Source organism: Eumetopias jubatus, unplaced genomic scaffold, assembly GCF_037043125.1.
Source record: "Eumetopias jubatus isolate StellerSeaLion01/CBP00866 unplaced genomic scaffold, mEumJub1_p1.0 scaffold_16, whole genome shotgun sequence".
Lineage (NCBI taxonomy): Eukaryota > Metazoa > Chordata > Mammalia > Carnivora > Otariidae > Eumetopias > Eumetopias jubatus.
In genome coordinates this window covers 79,491,951-79,512,789 of record NW_028274822.1, presented here as the reverse complement: position 1 = coordinate 79,512,789, position 20,839 = coordinate 79,491,951, and the positions used below count along the sequence as shown (strand labels likewise).

Sequence of the window (20,839 nt, the reverse complement as noted above, 5' to 3'; positions counted from 1 at the left end):
TGCCACGCTGAGTACATAGCTCTTACCCAAAAAGATTTGCTGGACTAGGTCCCAAGGAAGGGGGTCCCTGAGGGAGGCAAGGGTTCTGGGGTAAGCCCAGCTTGGGCTAAGTGCCGGCTTCAATCACTTACAAGCTAGGTGAATCTTGGGTAAGTCAGTTCACACCGTGTCACATCTGCAACTTGCAAAACGTCCTGTCTAACCTGCAGGCGATTGTGAGGCTTACAAACAACATGTGAATGATCTGGCAAAGAGAACCCTAAACCCTTAAGGAGCAGGACTGACAGAGGTGACCCCCTTCAAAATCGGAAACTGCGGATCACAGTAGGGATGGGGCACAAATGTAGTTTACGAGCCAAGGAGGACAGAAAAATACCTATGACAGGCACAACAGTTCTATGAAATTAACTGATAAAGTTAATATAAAGTACTCTTTGGGAATAACGGGAAAAGATGAACCCAATAGAAAAATGGACAAGATATGAACAGATGAAGTCACAGATGACATATAGGGACCCAAGAAGCATATGAAAATTGCCAACCACACCAGGATCAAAGAAACCCAAATTAGAACAGTTATGCCACGTTCTAATGAACAAATAGGAAAAGTCTAAAAAAATTAATGATTTAATGGTAACACTCCACGTCAATGGAAATCCTGGGAACGAAGTACTTGCACACAGTCACTGCCAGTGGGTAGGGCTTCTTTGTGAGGTGATGGAAATGTTCTGGAAGTAGACAGCGGTGATGGTCCAGTACAATGTCGTAAATGTACAAAAAGCTACCACATTATACACTTCGAAATAGTGAAGTTCATGTTACGTGAGTTATAGCTCATTAAAAATAAAATTGCAAACTATCAGTTGGGCTGGACTTGGCCAGTGGGCCATTGTGTGCCAAGCCCTGTTGTAATGCAGAAAGTGAGTCTTGTTCCTTCTGTTGCCCAAGGCCAGCCAGGTACCGGACACAGACGAGACACTCGGGACATGTTTGTTGAATGAGTCAGTGGGGAAGGGACAGCCATGTGAATGCCACTTGCCTGGGACAACAAGCACCTCCTGGAATAGCAAGGCTGTCTTCTCAGCAGGCCAGCGCTCCACAGCCGCCCCTCTGAGGTAAATTATCCTGACAGGCCATGAGGAAAATCCTCCCCATGGCCAACAAAACCCAACACTCTCTGGTCCTTGCATACAGTTGTATGCAAGATCCCCAGGGCTGCTATCACAAAGCACCACAAACTGGGTAGCCTAAAGCAACAGAAATCCATTCTCTCACAGCTCTGAAATCAAGGTGTCAGCAGGCTTGACTCCTTTGGAGGCTCCCGAGGGAGACACCATCCCATGCCTCTGTCTTAGCTTCCGGGGGTCGCCGGCAATCATGGGCATTCTGGGCTTATAGATGCATCACTACAGTCCTCACCTCCATTATCATGTGGCATTCTCCCCGTGTGTCTGTGTCCAAATGGCCCTCTTGTAAGGATAGCAATCGCAGGAATGGAGCCCACCATAACCCAGGATGACCTCATCTTAACTTCATCACACCTACAGACTCTTATTGCAAATATGGCCACATCCACAGGTACCCAGGATTAGGACTTGAACAGATCTTTTTTGGGGAGACACAATTCAACCCACAACAGCCATCTAGCCTCATGGATACCTCATGCACGGCCCTCTGGCTACACTGGCCTTCTCTCGGTTCCTCAAATGCCAGGTACGTTTCCACCTCAGGGCCTCAGCATTTGCTATTTCCTCTGCCAGGAACACTTAGCCTACCCGGCCAGCTCCTTCCCATCCTTCAGGTCTCTTCTCAAAATGCTACCGCTACAAGGAGACCTCCCTGCCCCAGAGGAGGAACAGTGGCCCTCTTCCTAGAAGAGACTCTTTCACACACCCCATTACATCCTCTTCACAAGTACTATCACCATCTGAGCCTACCTTACTTGTATTTGGAATTTGTCTTCCTCTCACCCCCACCCCCACACAGAAGAATCTATGAAGGACGAGTGGTCGTGATTTCAAAAACACGTCCAGGAATCATGTGGCACTCTTCCCTTCAAAAAGTGGAGCCCAATTCCACCCACTCCCCTTGAAAGTGAACCCAGACCGTGACTCACTTCTAACGAACAGAAGAGGCAGTCGGGATGCCATGTGACTTCTGAGGCTAGTAGTTCAGAGAAAGGATAGCATCAGCCTGGCTTGCTCCCTCTTGGATCACTTGCTCTGGGGAAAGCCAGCACCATGTTGTAAAGACAGTCAAGGGGCCCTGTGGAGAGGCCCACATGGAGAGGAAGCAACCTGCCAGGCATGTGGGTGAGCACCTTGGAAGTAGATCCTTCAGACAATTTCAAGCCCCCTAACCAGGTCTTGCAGCTGAGACCCAGGAATCATGGAGCCAAGACAAACCCACTGTGCCCTGAGTTCCTGGCCCACAGAAATCATAAGATAAATAAATGATGTGTTGTTTTAAGCCATTAATTCTGGGGGTGTTTGTTACATAACAGGAGATGGCTACTAAATGAACCACGCCCATCTTGTTCACCACTCCATCCCCAATACCTGGAAACAGTACCTGGCACACAGCAGGTGCTTAATTAGTGTCTGTCAAGAGTGGAAAACAGCTTGGATGAGAACCAAGAAGCTTGGTTAAGCATCTTTAACATTTGAAAGGAAGAAAACACAAAGCAAAAGAAAAGAAGAAACAATTCAGTTCACTGCAATATCTTGGGATTTCCTTCCCAGACCTTGCAAATGGTTCTCTCACAATAAAGACAGGTGGACCCCAGCCCGGGACGAGGCAAGCCAGACTCACTGATCTGTATCGCACAGCTGGCTCCCAACTCCGGCCCCACTATGTGGCTCCCAACACACTTGAACTTCTTGCCATCTGACAGCTGGGACTGGTTCAGCATCTCCACCCCCAGCTTTGACGTCCCCACGACCACACCTCCTGGCTCTTCTGTCCACAGGAAGTCCGGGTCTGGGTATCCCCCGTCCCAGCGACAGGTGAGCTGCAGCATGAGTGATCCTTGTGACATCTCTGCCCGGCACTGAGGGGCTGATGGAGGGGGGACTGCAAAACACCAGAGCATGTGGGCTTAGTCGCAGACTCGGAGATCACCCCTGGGCTGGCTCTAAGGATTACAGAACCGGGGTATCAGAGAAACATCATGCCCAGTTAGCGTACCTTGAAATAGCTCCTTAGCACAAATTAGTGTGTGACAATAGTCCGATTTCCTCTGCCGAGTGTTAAATCTCCAAGGTTGTGGGCCTCTATCATCTTTGCATTTCTCACTAGCCACAGTGGCCTTTAAATGTGGCTATTTAAATTTAAATTAATTACATTACATTACAAATTTAGTTCTTCCATCACACCACCCACATTTCAAGGGCTCGGGAACCCTATGTGGTGGGTGGTTATTGTACTGGGCCACACAGAATAGAACAGTTCCATCTTCATAAAAAGTTCTACTGGACAGTGCTGGTCCCCAAGGGGAGGTACAGGTGGGATTCACCCCCACCCTTAACATATACTTCCTTTTTATTATGTACATGTATTACTAAAAACATAAAAATTTAACAAGTTACAAACCTGGAGATCCAATGTAACCCATGTGTTAATAACTATATATGAAAATCCACACACATTATAGATGTATAATATGTATATATACACATATATTGTATACTTTATGTGTATATACATTATACATTTTTTTTAAGTATTTATTTGACAGAGAGAGACACAGTGAGAGAGGGAACACAAGCAGAGGGAGTGGGAGAGAGACAGCAGGCTTCCCACTGAGCAGGGAGCCCGATGCGGGGCTCGATCCCAGGACCCTGGGACCACGACCTGAGCTGAAGGCAGACGCCTAACGACTGAGCCACCCAGGCGCCTCCATTATACTTGTTATGTGTATATATGTATATATTATATATGTATGCATTATATGTATATTATGTTATACATATATTACACATCTAAACATATATGTATATTATGTATACATTATGTATATATGTATATTGTATTACGTATTATATATGTATGTTTTATATATTTTATATAACATGCATAAATAGAAATGTTTGGATCTTACATGAATGGGCAGATACATGTCATCTACAAGATAAATTATTGATAATACACCAAAATGATGATTAGAATATTCTTTTCTTCTTTATGCTCATCTGTTTCCTCTAACAAGCACCTATGACTTCATAAATAATGTCATTTATGACACAGAACATAGAGACTTATAAAGGCTCCGAATAACGTTATGAATTAAGAAAGATGTTATTATCCCGTTCACTCATTTGTTGTTCTGAAGCTTCCTTTCATTAGCATGGATTATGAGCACACTCCACATGTCTACAGTGGTTTTCACCCAAGGAATCTGCTGTGTTCTCACCCCCAGAATAAAGGTCCGTGGACTGCTGATTCCTAGCAGTGCGAGAGGGCCCAAGTTCATGGACAGAATGAGGGTGGCCGAACGGATAAACTCTGGTCTTTCCCTACAATGGAATATTAACTCAATCATAGAAAGGAATGAAGTGATGACACCTGCTCCAACATGGATGAGCCTTGAAAACATGATGCTAAGTGAAAGAAGCCAGTCACACAAGCCACGTGTTTCATGAGTCCATTGACCCGATACATCCAGAAGAGGCAAAAGCAGACAGACAGAACACAGACTGGCAGTTGCCAGGGAGCCATGAAGAGAAGCGGGAGTCACTGCTCAGTGGCAATGGGATTTCCATTTGGGGTGATGAGAATGTTCTGGAACTAGACAGACGCAGTGGTTGCGCAACACTGTGAACATACTAAATGCCACTGAGTCGTATGTTTGAAAATGGTTGTTCTGTACTTTCACCTCAATTTAAAAAAAAAAAAAAAGCAAGCATGAGGCTTGGCATTAATTTCCTTCTGTGGCTCACAGGGACTCTCCTGTAACCCTATTTAGCAGCAAGCTTCTAGAAGCGACTCCCTCTCTGACACACAGTGCCGGGTGTGTACCTGTGTGTTGAGAAAGCTGCAGAAGCACGTTAGGACCTGTGAAGCAGGCATGCCTTTGTAGACAAAAGAGGCACAAACATGCAGTTCACAAAGGGTCAAGGTGAGGACGTGGGGGAGGGGGAAGGGAGCGCTTCTTACGCACAGTAGACCAGGAGCTCGGTGGTCACCTTTCGCTGTCTCCCAGTGCGCATGTTCATGGCCAAACAGGTGTAGTTTCCTTGGAGGTTTTGTGACATCAGCAGCAGAGTGAAGCAGCTGACTGTCAGGTTGTTTCCAAAGGGCTCGGTGCTGGAATCTGGGGCCCGAAACTGCCATTCAACCATTGGTGGAGGCCAGGAGCTACTGCTGCAGCTGAAGTCCACCTCGGAGCCTTTGGCTGCATAGATGGTGCCATTGGGGAGCTTGCCAGTGCTGGAGATATTGACCTCAACCTCATAAGGGCCGCCTGGGAATGACAGGGGGAATGGAGAAAGCATTAATTACTTAAGAGTTAACTTGAGCTCCTTACCAGATCTAACAGACACAGAAATGAGCAGGAAGCAGCCAGTGAGGATGACAATATCTATCAAATACTTATTATGTGCTAAATGCTATGCCAAGTGCCCCTATGCATTCTAATCCTGAGATAAATGTGGATTTATTGGGGGTGGGGGGCTCAATCCTTATAGAAAAGGGAAAAAAGCAAATCACTCCTTTTCGGACACACTGGTGAGTGGATCGGCTACCTGTGCATTAACAGAGTGAACACAGCAGACCCGCTTGCAAGGCTGGCCTTGGCTGGTGACTGCAGCATGGATTTCGGGAGGGTTTCTGCCATTCCCAGAGCTGACGAGATTGAGGCTCACTGGGCCTGAACCATTTGTACAAACAGTGTGGTTTAAGCTGAGCACCTGCTTCCCCTCCAGGAGTCTGGAATTTTGGTATGTGCTCGGCAGAGGATGCCTATGTGACTAGCCCCCAGTGAAAATCCAGGGTGCTGAGTGTCTAAGGGGCTTCCCAGCAGACATTTCACACATGTCACCACAACTTGCTCCGGAGGAATTAAGCGTGTCCCATTTGACGCCCCCGGGAAAGGACTCTTGGAGGCCCGCTTCTGGTTTTCCTCAGACTTAACCCCATGTGCCTTTTCCCTTTGCTGATTTTGCTTTGTAGCCTCTCGCTGTAATAAATCAAATTACATTCCGCGTCCTAGGACTTCTCCTAGAGGATCACTGAGCCTCGGGGTGGGCTTGGAGAGTCCTAGCACAATTTCACACTGAAAGACAAGATACATTGGCTCCAGACCCAACTCTGGACTCCACTCACTAGCTGTGTGACCTTGGGCAGATTACTTAACCTCTCTGAGGCTCCATTTCCACATCTGTAAAATGGGGGCATGCTAGAACCTGCTGCAGGGGGCTATGGTGATAATTCAGTGAGTATGGTAGAGCATTCAGAACAATGTCGGTCACGTTGGAAGCACTTGGTAAGTGCTGGATCTTATTTGCATCCCCCTGACATTTCTGAACTTCTTTCTCATCTCCAGAAATGCCCTCTCACGGCTGGTACCCAGTGCACCCAAGATGCCGCATCTCTTTTGATGAAAGGAATATAACTAATATCTATTTAGACTAAAGCCATTGAGTGTGTTACCTCTCCCAGAGACTCCCCCTTTTATTTATTTATTTGAGAGAGAGAGAAAGAGCAGGGGGAGCAGCAGAGGAAGAGGGAGAAGCAGACTCCCTGCTGAGCAGGGAGCCCAAAGTGGGGCTCGATCCCAGGACTCCGAGATCATAACGTAAGCCGAAGGCAGATGCTTAACCAACTGAGCCACCCAGGCACCCCGAGACTTCCCTTTTTAAAAAGAAGAATCCAAGAAGGGCAATGCTTGACCAAAAGAATTTAAACAGAAATAGGCCAGTGGGAAAAATTATTCCAGGAAGGAAAAGGCTCTCCCAGAGCCCCTCAAAGTGCAGCATCTACTTCACCTATGTCTGAGGCCATTGTATAACTATAGAAATGGTGGGTTTCCCGGGACAATATTCTTGACAATATGCTTCTCAGGTTGGGGCTGGTCCTACTAGTTGCATGGATCTGCTGGGATCATGTCACCTCCCATAGAGGGTCTGTGGAAAAAAATTATGCCATTAGTTTGGGAGGTACCATTTACTGTTGCTGGCTAGTTGGTTAGGTATGCAGACCAACAGGTACTAGGGCGTGCCCACAGTTGGCAGGCATCCCATGAAGCAGAGGGTATCTCTGTAGTACTAAGAGTCAAAGCCCGCGCCGGCAAAGGCAGTGCATTAGATTAGACAGCCTGGGTCTTCTGAATTGTGGTCTGCAGGGCCACGGTGGCCTGGCCTGGACCGCGTGGACCGCCAGAACCTGGCTGGGAGGGGCTTTTGACCAGCACAATTCTCAGCAAGAAAACAGCGCTGGATACAGGGAATGGATGAGAAGAAACAGGTGGAAGGATTAGAAAAATAAATCAAATGAGAGAACCTTAAAAGCCTCCCGAATTAAGCATTCAGAGGTTACAGCTCACATAAATCCCTTGGGTTGGGGCTGCTTTCTTAATTAAAGCTGATGCCATCTTCTTGATCCCCTGGGCTTCCTCCCCTGCTCTGACTTTACTACACAGAAGGAGGTGCCCATTTCCTTCCTTTCCACTGCTCTCCTCACCCACGTGATATATATGCCCGAAGAGAAGCCCACCAGCCCTTTTCTGCTTGCAGGGTGACGGTGGCAATCACTCAGAGAGACAGATGGGAGAGGAGACAAAAATAAAAGAGCAAATAAATAAAAATATAGAGTGGTTACAAAGGTTTGAGGTCTGAGGCCTCGGTTCTTGTAGTTTGAATTCTCGGCTCTTTCTTGGATGGATGCCTTAGCCTAGTGGTCATGAGCTTGTACTCTGAATTCACAGACCTTGATGTAAATCATACTGCCACTTAGAGAGAGACAACCTTGGACAAGTGCTCATCGCTCTCATTCTCTCCTGTCTTTCCTATGAAATGAAAAGAACAGATATAGGGGCGCCTAGGTGGCTCAGTCGGTTAAGTGTCTGCCTTGGGCTCAGGTCATGATCTCGGGGTCCTGGGATCAAGCCCCGTTTTGGGCTCCCTGCTCATTGAGGCGTCTGCTTCTCCCCCTGCCTCTCCCCGTGCTTGTGCTCGCACGCTCTCTCTCTCTCTCTCTCAAAATAAATAAGATCTTTAAAAAAAAAATGTAGAAATGTGTTTTCGCTCTTGTTATGTAAGTTTTTATATAACATCCTCGACTTTACCAGTTGGGCCATAACATCTAAAATATTTACCATCTGGCCCTCTACAGAAAAAGTTGGATTCCTGTTCTAGAACATTCTACCAGTGCCACTGCCGTCCTCTTCTCTGTGGACATTCTTGATGTAGGAACAACTCACTTCTTTCCTTCCCCTCCATAAACATAGTTTGGCCAGTCAAGAGTCTCAAAGGGTTGACTTACAACGCAGGGACCCACAAAATGGGAGATTCTCATCTCCGTGTCTTGGGTTCTCTGCCAACAGGAAAAGTTGTCATCAGGCATTTGCTCTTCATACTAGCATTTTGATTTGAAAATGACCTAAGAATGTACCAGGTAGTCTCTGCTCATCAGTGGGCATATAGTTCTAGAGTGGGATAAGATCCTTGGGGATCTCACAGAGAGTTTTTTGATATCACTTTTGGAGACTGAACATAGAGACACGTGCAAAAACCCCACTGCCTCCCAATTTCCCTAGTGATTGCTGTTCCCGTCCAAAGAGCTGGAGCCCAGAGGTCTTCACCTTCTTATAAGCACCCATCTCTGCTTCAGATGAACTTGGCAAGACTCAAGGTAATCAATCTTCAGGCAAGGATCCTCCATTCTCTGAAGGGAACCAACAATCTTTCTTCACTGTGCCTGACACACTCTTTCTCTAGGACCTTAGGTTGCGAGGAGGCACATCAGCATCATAGAACGAGGGAAAATAGATGAACCCAATTAGTCAGGGAACATGGGACTTTTCTGAGGCCCCTTCCTGGCCTTCCCTGATGTAACGGCCGCATCACTCACTAGACGGGAGCGCTCCCCATCCCCCAAGCCCCAGCTGACTCCAAAGGGATTCTTGGAGGTTGATACAAACCAGCTTCCTCACAGTCCATGTGCCATCCAGCTCAAATGCCCCCTCAGCACTTGGGTGGCCTGAGAAAAACAGACACGGGGAGAGTCCGGCACCGCGCACCATGAAGTATGACTGCAGGCCTCCACGGGTTCATCTGCTCACTAAGCTCCCCAGGGCACAAGAGCTGCTATCTTTAAAGAAGAACAAAGTCTAGTGGAATGTGTTCAAGTCTGTGCTACCGTGCCCATCCCTCCAGCCTTCCTGCAGGTAAACACACCGCAGTTCTAACCTCCTGCCCACCCCAATTTGGAGGCAGAAGAGGATGGGTAAGCCAATGAAATAAGTAGCCTTGGCAGCCCTGAACTGCTCTGGACTAAAGGATTTCTGTATCCTCAGGGGCAGTGGTCCCAGTCCGGAGGACAAGACTCTTCCACTGTACCATTAAATTAACAAGTAATATAGTTCAGTCTTGTATCCTGAGACAAATAACAAAATCACATTGCAGTGCCCATCCCAGGCATATTAAATCATCCTAGCCCATAGAAACCTGACTCCCCGGGAGGCAGAGACACCAAATGCCCCCTGATCAATAGGCAGAGATTCCAAATGTTAAGGAGGGAGAAGTTACTGGCCCGTTTACAGCCAGCCCTGTGTCTCTACAGCACCTCTGTCCACTCACACACTCAAAGTCACTTACAGATAACAACTTGTCACATCTCAGAATTTTTTTCCCTCGCTTCCAAGGCCATGTTTGAACATTTCCAAACTTTTCTCCTTAAGAGACTAAGTTATCAACCATGTCAGTGAAAAGATGGGAAATGCAAGATCTGGACACGCAGCAGGTCCTGTTCAAAAGGCCTGGATGTTAACTGATTGCTGGGAACCTGAGATGCATTTTTCCCACAGGAATCCCAACACCTGTTTAACGAGGTGGTCGAGGTAACACGAAGCAGGTGCATACCGTGTGCCCAACTCTGTGCTGAGGGCCGTGCATGTTCATCTCGTGAACGCGTGCACTGAGTCTGTGCCTGGGTTCCACGGTTACTGCTGATTCACAGATGACAAAACTGAAGTGAGGGGAGTTCAAGGGACTTCCCCAATGTCACAAGGACAACAGCCAGAAGCACCTGTATTTGAACTCAGGCAGCTGGACCTCAGTGTCTGCTCTTAGCCACTCAGCAAGACCATGGCCCTCCCCTCCCAGAAACAGCGGTCGGATCAAATCTAATCCATATTCCAAAATCTTTCCTGCAAAATGAGGGCCGAGTCCCATCTGAGATGTCAAGGCCTCCCCTTCAGCCACTGTCTGAGGAGGAGCAGTAAGGGGCTCCCTGATGCCCGGAGGGGTCTGTTTGCCAGGGTTTGTCCTAGAATGTGAGCAAGACCTGCGATTCTGGAGGGCTCTGGTGCATGGGAAACCAGTTGATATCTGTGCTACGGACGGAATGCTTGTATCCCCTCCAAAATTCATGTTGAAACCTAATCCCCAATATGATGGTATTTGGAGGTGGGGCTTTTGGGAAGAGATGATGAGATCATGAGAGCAGAGTCTTCATGAATGGGACTGGTGCCCTTCTAAGGAGAGACCCCCCCCCCTCCTCTCTCTCTGCCCTCCACCAAGTAAGGACACAATGAGAAGACCTATCTACAAACCAGGAAGTGAGCCTCACCAGACACTGGATCTGCTGGCACCTCGATCTTGGACCTCCCAGCTTCCAGAACTGCCAGAAGTGTTTGTTGTTGAAACCACCCAGCCTATGTTACTTTTGTTACAGCAGCCCAAACTAGGTCAACATCTAGTTGTCACAAACAAGCCTACACCAGTTGAGGACACCGTAGGTTTCCAAATGAAGAAGTTTCCATAATACGAATCACATCACAGTAACTCACGGAGCCCCAAGGAGCCATTTGAGTTTAGTGATTCTTTTAAGCTACAAGTTCCCGTTCATCATAAAAAGGCCTTACATTTATGTCCCTACAGGGCAGTAATGAAACTAATCCACCCTCCAATAAACTTAGCCAATGATTAATCAATGTCAGATAAAGTCATCATAAACTGGAGAGAATGATGATTTTTTTTAAAAAAGCCACAAGTTGTAATGCCATCTTACTCTGTGGTCAAAAGAGAAAGCATTTCTTGAGACTGCCATGAGGAGTTATTAATGACCGGCAGCTGGAGTGAGCTGCCCATGGGCTCACAGTAGGAACTGAACAGAGCTGGGCAAGGATGGGTGACATTTTTAACACACCCACATTCATTCTTGGCAATTCAGCAGTTCAACTGTGGCATCTCCAAACACAAAACCACTGCACTCCCAAATTCCATAAGCCTTAAGAGTTGCCAGAAACCTTAGAGACCATCCAAAAATCTAGAAGCGTCCTTGAAGCCTTGCTTTTCTCCAACCTCCACTTCCAATCCACCAGCACGTCTTATTGGCCTGCCTCCAAAATCGTTTCAGAAGCTGTGCATTTTCACCAAGGCCACTGCCACCACCCTGGTTCTGGCCACCACCATCTTGTGCCTCCAATTGACCTCCCTATTTTTATCAGGCCTTCCTGAGATCACACACATACATTCTGTGTGTGTAACTGAAATAATGCCACACCCATGCTTAAAGTTCCAGGAGTTTCCTCTGGCACCCACAATAGCAACAACAAAAGTCTCAACTCTTTGCTAGGTGTATTGGTTTTTTTTTTTTTTAAGATTTTATTTATTCATGAGAGACACACACACAGAGAGAGAGAGAGAGAGAGAGAGAGAGGCAGAGGGAGAAGCAGGCTCCCAAGGAGCAGGGAGCCCGATGCGGGACTCGATCCCAGGACTCCGGGATCATGACCTGAGCAGAAGGCAGACGCCCAACCATCTGAGCCACCCAGGCGCTCAAGGTGTATTAGTTTCTTGAGGCTGCCTTTACAAAGTCCCACAAACGAGGTGGCTTAAAACAACGGACATGGATTCTCCCACAGTTCTGGAGGCCAGAAGTCTGAAGTCAACGTGTCAGGAGGGCAGGGAGAATCCTTCCTTGCTTCTTCCCTGTCTTCTGATGGCGGCCATCAGTCCCTGGCATATCTTGGCTTCCAACTGCAGCCCCCCACTTTCTGCCTCTGTTGTTATATACAATATTCTCCTTGTGTGTCTCCATATTCACATGCATTTTCCTCTTCTTAGGAGGATGCCAGTCAGTTTGGATGAGGGCCCACCCCAATGACCTCATCTTAACTTATTACAGCTGCAGCATATTTCCCAATAAGGTCACATTCACAGATACCAGGAGTTAGGACTTCAATATTTTGGGGGGATATAATTCAACCCATAACACAAGTCCCACCCTCTCATACACTGGGCTCTCCCCACACCAGGCTTCTCCCCATCTGCATACACACCACACTCAACTCATCTTGCACTGGATATAGTTCTTCCCGAATTACTCTTATCTCTGCAGAACTGGCTCCTACTCATCATTCAGCTGAAATGTCACTTCCTCCAAAAGGCTCTCTCTGACCCCCACAATTTAAAGTGTTTCAGAGAATCACCCCACCTCGACTCTCTGCAGAGCCCTCATCACTCTCGTATTGCCTGATGCATTCATGTACTTGCTTACTGTCCGTCTTCCCCCACTAGGATGTGAGCTCCATGCAGGCAGGGGCCTGGTCTGTCCTATTCACTCCTGTGGCTCAGTGCCTTGACCGGTGCCCGGCACTGGTCTTTCAATGCATATATGTTGAATAAAGAAATAAGTAAATTATTTTACAGATGAGGAAACCAGGAAGCAGTAGGGATCACATGTATATTTCTACCAAACAACACACTCTGGATCTAGAACCTGGATATCCGTCTAAACCAGTAAACAGCACACTTTCTTTGCAAAGGGCTAGAGAGTAAATATTTTAGGCTTTTCAGGTCATATGACCCACATCATTGCCACTCAACTCTGCCAAGATAGCACCAAAGGCAGTCAGAGATCAGATGTAAGTGGATGAGTGTGGCTGTGTCCCAATAAAGCCTGCTTTATGGGCACTGGAATTTCATATCATCTTTACATGTCACAAATATCATTTGTCTTGGGGTTTTTTTCAACCATTTAAAAATGTAAAAAATATTTGTAGCCTGTGGGCCAGATATGGCTCACAGATATGGCTAGAGTTTGCCAACCCCTATTCTTTTTTTTTTTTTAAGATTTTATTTATTTATTTGTCAGAGAGAAGGAGAGGGAGGGAGGAAGAGCATGCAAGCAGGGGGAGCAGGCAGAGGGAGAAGTAGGCTCCCCACTGAGCAAGGAGCCCGATGCGGGACTTGATCCCAGAACCCCTGGATCATGACCTGAGCTGAAGGCGGATGCTTAACCGACTGAGCCACCCAGGCGACCGCCAACCCCCATTCTAAATTCGTGCATGTATATCCACAGATAAGACACTGTTTGAGGAAAGTGCAGCATGTAATATAATAGTAGCTCACGCCACACCCTGTAGTGAGCACCATAGCATTAAGAGCACTATACCAAGGTCTGTAATGTATTATCCCCGATTAATAAATAAGGAAAACTAATGCTCTGAGATCTTAAGCTACTCACTCAAGGTGACACAACCTCAGGATTGGAACTCAGGCAGTCTGACTCCACCATGTTATATACTCTGACTCTGGTGCATAATAGAATGGCATTAACAGCAAGGACGATGCTAACAAGCTGGAAGCAATCGCTAACTAATATGCCAGGAGCCATTAACAGCACTTTATCTACATAAACCAGAATCCAGTCCTCCCAGCAATCCCAGGACACAAGAATTCTTTTCATCCCCATTTCACAGATGAGAACATCCAGGTGTGAGAGGTCACTGAGCCCGGGATGAAACCGGGGCATGCCTCCAAGGCCCTCCTCCCACCCAGGGCTCCAAGCGCCTGGCCAGCCGGCCCCAGGGCCCTGCCACCGCACTCACCGGCCACCTGCAGCCACACTCGGAACCACCGGGTCTCGTTCAGGACCTCCCAGCAGGTGTAGTTGCCCTCATCCCGCGGCCTCAGCGCGGTGATGCGCAGCGAGCCGGCATCTGCCAGAGAGAAGCGCGGCTCAGCCGGCGGGAAGCTGGAATTGGAGGACAGAAGGAAGACAGGCTCCGAGTCATTCCGGTACCAGGTTACCGGGCCCCTTGGTCCTGAGACGTTGCCACAGTGCAGAGTAATGTTCTCGTGAACCTCTCCAATGACCAGAGCCTCCAATCCTGTACGAGTAAAGGTCAGGCTGTTACTACATGTCTTCGTCTCTGAACACCCTCCCTTGTGCACCATCCCTCTGCATTAGGTTTGAAAACAAAACAAAACAAAACAAAACAACAGGTGTGTGTTTTTAAGCACGCTGCGGATTATTGGCCAGGGCTGATGTTAATGAACCTGCCGTAAATGGCAATCGCAGAGAGAGCCCCAAATCTCCCCCTCCCCGCACTATCCCTGCCCTTCACCGCAGACGGCTCTGCGCTCGCACCCTGACTCTCCGCCGCGTCACGTGCTCTGGCCAATGAGATGTTCGCAAAAGTGACGCGCACAGAGGCTCCAGCAGCACGCGTGTAACTGGGCTTGCTCACGCTCACCTCCTGCCATCACCTGGAGCAGGGCAGGCCCACGTTAGGTCCCAGGAGGAGGATGAAAGCTACATGTGCAGAGCCCAGGTGTCTCAATCGTCTGAGCTGAGGTCGTTCCAGATCAGCCCTCAGCCACCGAGTGGACGCCCGGACACGAGGGTGAGCCCAGGCAAGATCAGCAGAGCTGACTAACCCCAGCCCTAGAGCTATAATAAGTTATTATATTATATATATATATATAATATTATATATATTAATATAGTTATTACTATAATAAGTACTTACGGTCATTTTGTGATTGTTATGCAGCACTAATGTGGCAATAAATAACCGATACAGAACCCAAGTGGTTTTATTTGCCGGGAAATCCAGAACGGATGGAGGGAAGAGGGCCTGGGCTTTGTTCCCACCTTCCTACCGCTGGCTCTCGCCATCTCAGGTGCAAACGATCCTGGAAGTCAAAGCTCTCTTGTCGCTCCAACTTTGGGCATACCCTGTGTTAGGCACTGGGGAGCCAGTGATGGGCAAAACAGAGAGAGACTTCCAGGATGTCACAGTCTAGTGGGGAAAACAGACTAGCAATTATGTTCCAGGGTGATAAATGTCATGACATGGCCTCAGAGAAGGGGCTCCCAAGTCCAGCTGGGGTGACTGCCGGGGAAGGCTTCCTCCAGCAGGCCACACTGAGATCTGATGGACAGGTAGGAATTAGCCAGGTAGACGGGAAGATGGGGTTCCCAGCAGAGGGAACAACATGTTCAAAAGCCCAGATAAGCAGCAGTGGTACTGCTATTAGAAGTGCCACAGATCAGGTCCCACCCCAGAACATTTAAATCAGATAAATCACCTATCTAGGGGTGGCGGCAGAAGGTAGCACTGCATTTTAACAAGCCCTCCAGGTGATTCTGACGCTTACTCATGACTGACAGGTGCGAAGGGTGACTGATCTGGCACAGACTGTCACCAGGTAACAAGAAGCAAATGCAGCCCACTTGCTGAGAAGTGTCGAAACTTTCCAGCCCCCTCCACAATCAATGTCCAAATACAAACAGGCCACAGGCCCAGGACTAATTGGCAGAACCAGTTAGGAGTCTTCTACTCGTGCTCTCACACTCAGTAGATGAGAAAGGTGTGATGCCAAGACGGAAAGTGGGCTAACTCCAAGTCCTACAGTGAGAAAGTAGCAGGGTGGGACCAGAAGCTAGACTTCTTGCTATCCTCCAAAATGTTCTCTTTACACCACATCAGAAGTTTTCAAAGTATGTGAATATACTGGGTTTTGCAAAAAGTGGTATCTCATTACAAAATAAATTGCCTTTGACATACAGGGACAACTGGGTATATCCGTGTACAAAAGAATGAGGCTGGACCCCTTACCTCACATCATATATAAAAATTAACTCAAAATGGACCATAGATCTAAATGTAAGAGCTAAAACTATAAAATGCTTAGAAAAAAAAAGAATAAATCTTTGTTGCTTTGAGTTAAGCAATGGTTTCTCAGGACCCCAAAAACACAAGCGAGAAAAGAAAAATGGCTAAATTGGATTTTGTCAAAATAAAAATTTTTGTGCATCCAAAGACACCATCAAGAAAGTGATAAGACAACCCACAGACTGAGAAAAATGTTTGCAAATCACCTACCTGATGAGGGGTTTGTATCCAGAACATATGAAGAGCACTCACAACTCAACAATAAAAAGATAAATAATACCATTTAAAAATGGGCTAAGGATCTGAATAGACATTTCTCCAGAAAGATATACAGAAGGCCAATAAGCACACGAGCAGATGCTCATCATTAGTCATCAGGGCAATGCAAATCAAAACCACAAGAGGACACCTACGGCTTCGTACCCACTAGAGTGGCTAAAATCAAAGACCATAACAAATGAACAAATACTGGCAAAGATGCAGAGAAGCTGCTTTAACGTTGCTGGTAGGATTTTTAAACGGGGCAGCTACTTTGGAAAACAGCGTGGCACTTCCTCACAAGGTTAAAGTCACGGTGTGACTCAGCAATTCCACTCTGAGGTGTAGATCCAGGAGAAATGAAAACGTATGTCTACACAGACTTTACGTGTGCATTCACAGCCAGCATTATTCATTATTGCCAAAAGATGGAAACAACCCAAATGCCCACCAGCTGATGAATGGATAAATAAAATGTGGTATATCCATCCAGGGGGAATATTATTTGGCCATAAAAAGGAATGGAGTGCATACTACAGCATGGATGAATCCTGACAACATTACAGTAAGTGAAACAAGGCAGTCCTAAAAGACTACATAGTGTGTGATTCCATTTACATGAAATGTGCAAAATAGGCAAATCTGTGGAAATAGAAAGTAGATTAGCAGTTGCCTAGGGCTGGGGAAAGTGGCTTGTCTGAGGCTAAGGAGGTAGTGAGGAATGACTGCTAATAGGCAAGCATACCGCTTTTTTTGTGGGGCGGGGAGTGATGAAAACATTCCGGACTGAATTAGTGGTGATGGTTGCACAATCTTGTGAATATACTAAAAACCACCAAATGATATACTTTAAAAGGGTGAATTTTATGGTATGTAAATTATATCTCAATAAAGCAGTAAAAAAATAAATAAACTGCCATCTGCCTCTGAAAATCCTTCCCTATTATAAAGGAAAGAGTAACAGTGATCTGTCTTTGGCCTTTTGTCTGGTTGGAAGGGGTTCCATTTGAAAGATTGGAAGCCAGCCTGGAGCCGCGGGACCTTCCAGCTCTCTCCTCATCTTGGCCATACCACTCCCAAAGCCAGGACAACATGGAAAAAAAAAAAAACCAAAAAACTCTAAGCCACTCACTGGAAGGCAGACAATGTCATCTAATGCTAGAGATTCCAAAACAGCAAGAAAGGCTCCTGAACAATCACTTTGAAGAGCAGGTGAGAATTATTTTTAAACAATTAGGCCTGAGAACCCAAGTTCTCAGTGGCAATGCCCACAGAGGAGAGAAGATGAACTGTAGAATTACGGATGCAGCATGTGTTCCTGAGACCTACAGACCTGCCCCTTCTCAGCTCCCTGGCAAATGAATAAAGAAAGAACTTGGAAAAGCCCTGGCAAAAGTCTAGTTCTGGAACTTGAGCTAACATTGTCTTCTCCTCCAAGGAGTAGAAAGACACAATCACAAAAGAAGCCATTTTAAGGCATGTCACTCCTCCTGGCTTTGCTCACTCCATTCTTTTTAGCCACTGAAGCTAAAGGTGACCTTGGAGGTCATTTCGTCCTGAGATGTGGCAGTCCTGAGGGGTTGGGTTCAAGATGAGGCAGGCTGAGCCCCGGCTCAGTGGAAAAGAATACGGCCATCAGTTAGTGACGTCTGTCTGACGTGGACAAGCAGGGGCGGTCCTTGAGGGTGCACTGGTTCCATGCTTGATCATCCCGTGTGCCCTCATTTCACAGATGAGAAAACTGAGGTTCAGAAAGCTTAAGTGATTTCCTTAAAGGCCCCCTCAAGTCGCTGGGAGAGCTGGGACTGCCACTGAGGTCTTCAATCCTCGGGGTCTCGGGGATTTATTCTGGTCTCCCGATCAGACAGGATGAGACAATAGACATCCTAACAGTTTGTGTTACTAGAAGTTGTCCACATGGTACCCACAGGGTCTGCGAATGCCTCCCCCCCACCTTAAATTCAGAATATGGACCTAAGGAGGGAACAATATAAACAACCATTTCCCAATGCTGCCCTCATGTTATCATTCACAGAGTTGAGATTGCACCCAGTTATTTTTTTTTCCTACCAACTTTTTCCCAAGAATGACACGGGATTTATAAGCTGAGGTGACAGTGCAGGCATGAACATTGTCAGGAGGGAAGGGACAATTTTTTTTCCCGAGATAACTCCCAACTGGAAAAACAAACAACAAAAATACACCAAGCTGAGGAAGCCCCCTGGCACTACCCATGAAGGTGAACTTGGCCTGGGTATCAAAATGGCTGGGCACGGCATGGAGGAAGTGTCCCTGTGTGGTGAGCTGCAGCCGGGCTAAAAGCTGGTTCATTCCAGAATGATGATTTCCACCCAGGGTTCGGATGTCCCAAGGCCATTGATGTTCACAGTGCAGTTAAACACTGCAGACAGCCAGAGGGAAGGGAACAATCACCTTTAACTTCCGGGGAGAGCAAGCCAGGGACTGTCCTCTCCTCCTCCCCGTAGCACAGTGACCACTAAGTCAAATACCAGCAGGGGCCAGCAGGTAAGGTCCCTAACTGAAGAGGGTCAGGGGTAAGTACTACAACAGGAGAGGCAGAACAAATTTGGGGTCACATGCCCTAGGTAGAAGGGGGTCACCGCTACTCAGTTCCAGGTGGAAAAGCCCTGTGCTGCCAGATCATGAGATTTTTCCAGATAAACTGGAAACCTAGATTATGGGAAACGTTACTGCCTTTATTTTTTTTTTAAAGATTTTATTTATTTATTTGAGAGAGAGAATGAGAGAGAGAGAGAGAGCACGAGAGGGGGGAGGGTCAGAGGGAGAAGCAGACTCCCCGCTGAGCAGGGAGCCCGATGTGGGACTCGATCCCGGGACTCCAGGATCCTGACCTGAGCCGAAGGCAGTCGCTTAACCGATTGAGCCACCCAGGCGCCCATGTTACTGCCTTTAAATGATTGCTAAAAACTAAACAAAACAATCTTAGGAGAGCCTAAGGGTTAGGAACTTTTGGCACTTGCTGCTAGGAAGCTCGGGGGGGGGCAATTCCTGCAAGAACCGATCAGCAGTGTGTGTGGGCATGGGTAACACAGAAAATAACACTCCAAGTATTCTGGCAAGGTACACCACCTGCTGGCCCCATCTCCTTTCCCTCTACCTGAGTCCTCGCTCTCATTGCTCGTCACCCTGCCCTGCACACAAAACACACATTCACTGGTGCATTAAGGTCAAAAATGCTTTTTCAATATTTTTAGATCCTATATATTTTTGTAAGCAACCCTGTAAACTAAATGTTACGAGGGAGAGCATAGGTGAAGGATTTAAGACCTTCTGCCAAGTGGAAGAGGTCATGTCAAGTGTAAGGGCAAGTTTTCTGAAAGTCTGAAATAACTTCAAAATAAAAAGGTTTGGTTTTGTGTTTCTTTATGGCGAAGGACGGCACGGTTTTGAACGTGCTAGTCCGCACAGGTCGGCTTGCAAGGGATGTGCAGGGAAATCCACAGGTTGCAAGTGTAAAGCGAGTTCAACCTTGGGCAGAGGAAGGAGAGAAAAATAAAGGAGCCTGGAGTTTGAGCCCCAGCGCAGCAGGTAAAACCAGAACGCAAATTTACATCCGACGCTTAAAAAAACAAAAAAACAAAAAACCAACCAACAAAAAAGCCACAACAAAATACCACTTTCTCCCCTACACGTGCCTCTCCAATTTTCCCATCTTCAAATTCCCCAATTCTCCCATCGCCTCTCCGCAGGCCCTCTGCAGCCTCTCTGGCTGCCCACTCCAAGCGACTAGGGCTATATCTTGCCTTCCATCAGGCGCCCGGGAAAATTCCTTCCTGCAAAGAGAGCCGAGCAGCGAGCGAGCAGGAAACACAAGACCCTCCCGGGGAGGCTGCGGAGCCGCGGCTACAACTGGCTCCCGCGGAGTCAGAGGGAATTGGGTCCCTGGCTCTCCCCTTTGCCTGGCGAAACTCAACTTTTCCCTCCGGATCGCGGCCCCTTACCTGCGGCGACCCAGCGGGCCAGCAGCACCCCAAGGCAGACAAGGACCTGCGGCTGGGACGCCCGGGCGCCCGCGGCCATCTCGCCCCAGGCACCGGCAGGGGCTCCTCAGGAAACGCAGGCTCCCGCTGGGTGGGTGTGCGCCCCCCGCTCCCCAGGGGCCCGGCCCCTGGGGTACTGAGTGCTCCTCCCAGGTCCTCGGAACGACAGAGGAGCCCGACTCTCCGCAGCCCCCAGGAAGGATGATTGGGCTGAGCCCAATGTCCGCCGGTGGGAGCCGCGCGGGGCTCCCGGCGCGATTCTGTCTCCGCAGCGCCCGGCCCGGGGTGGGAGGGCGCACCCCACCCTCTGCGCCCGCCACCCACTCCCGCTCGCGGAAAACAACAGGAGCGGGACTCCCTCCCGCCTCCCATCCAGGCGGGAGCCCAACTTCCTCTACCTTGGCCGGGGAGGAGGGCTTTATGCAAAGGGCGCGCG

General features: G+C 47.9%; 1 protein-coding gene across 2 annotated transcripts in view; it reads right to left on the bottom strand.

Moving 5' to 3' along the window:
* Positions 1-20,574, bottom strand: part of VSIG10 (V-set and immunoglobulin domain containing 10) — a 31,080-nt gene extending 10,506 nt beyond the window's left edge. For both annotated transcript variants that reach the window (XM_028116721.2, XM_028116722.2), the window contains exons 1-4: positions 20,365-20,574; positions 14,051-14,332; positions 5,159-5,461; positions 2,812-3,072 (exon numbers count right to left, since the gene is read on the bottom strand). In XM_028116721.2, coding sequence (XP_027972522.2) covers positions 2,812-3,072; positions 5,159-5,461; positions 14,051-14,332; positions 20,365-20,443 — 925 coding nt within the window. In that variant the 5' untranslated portion in view covers positions 20,444-20,574. The remainder of the gene's footprint in view (positions 1-2,811; positions 3,073-5,158; positions 5,462-14,050; positions 14,333-20,364) is intronic.
* Positions 20,575-20,839: the final 265 nt, after the last annotated feature.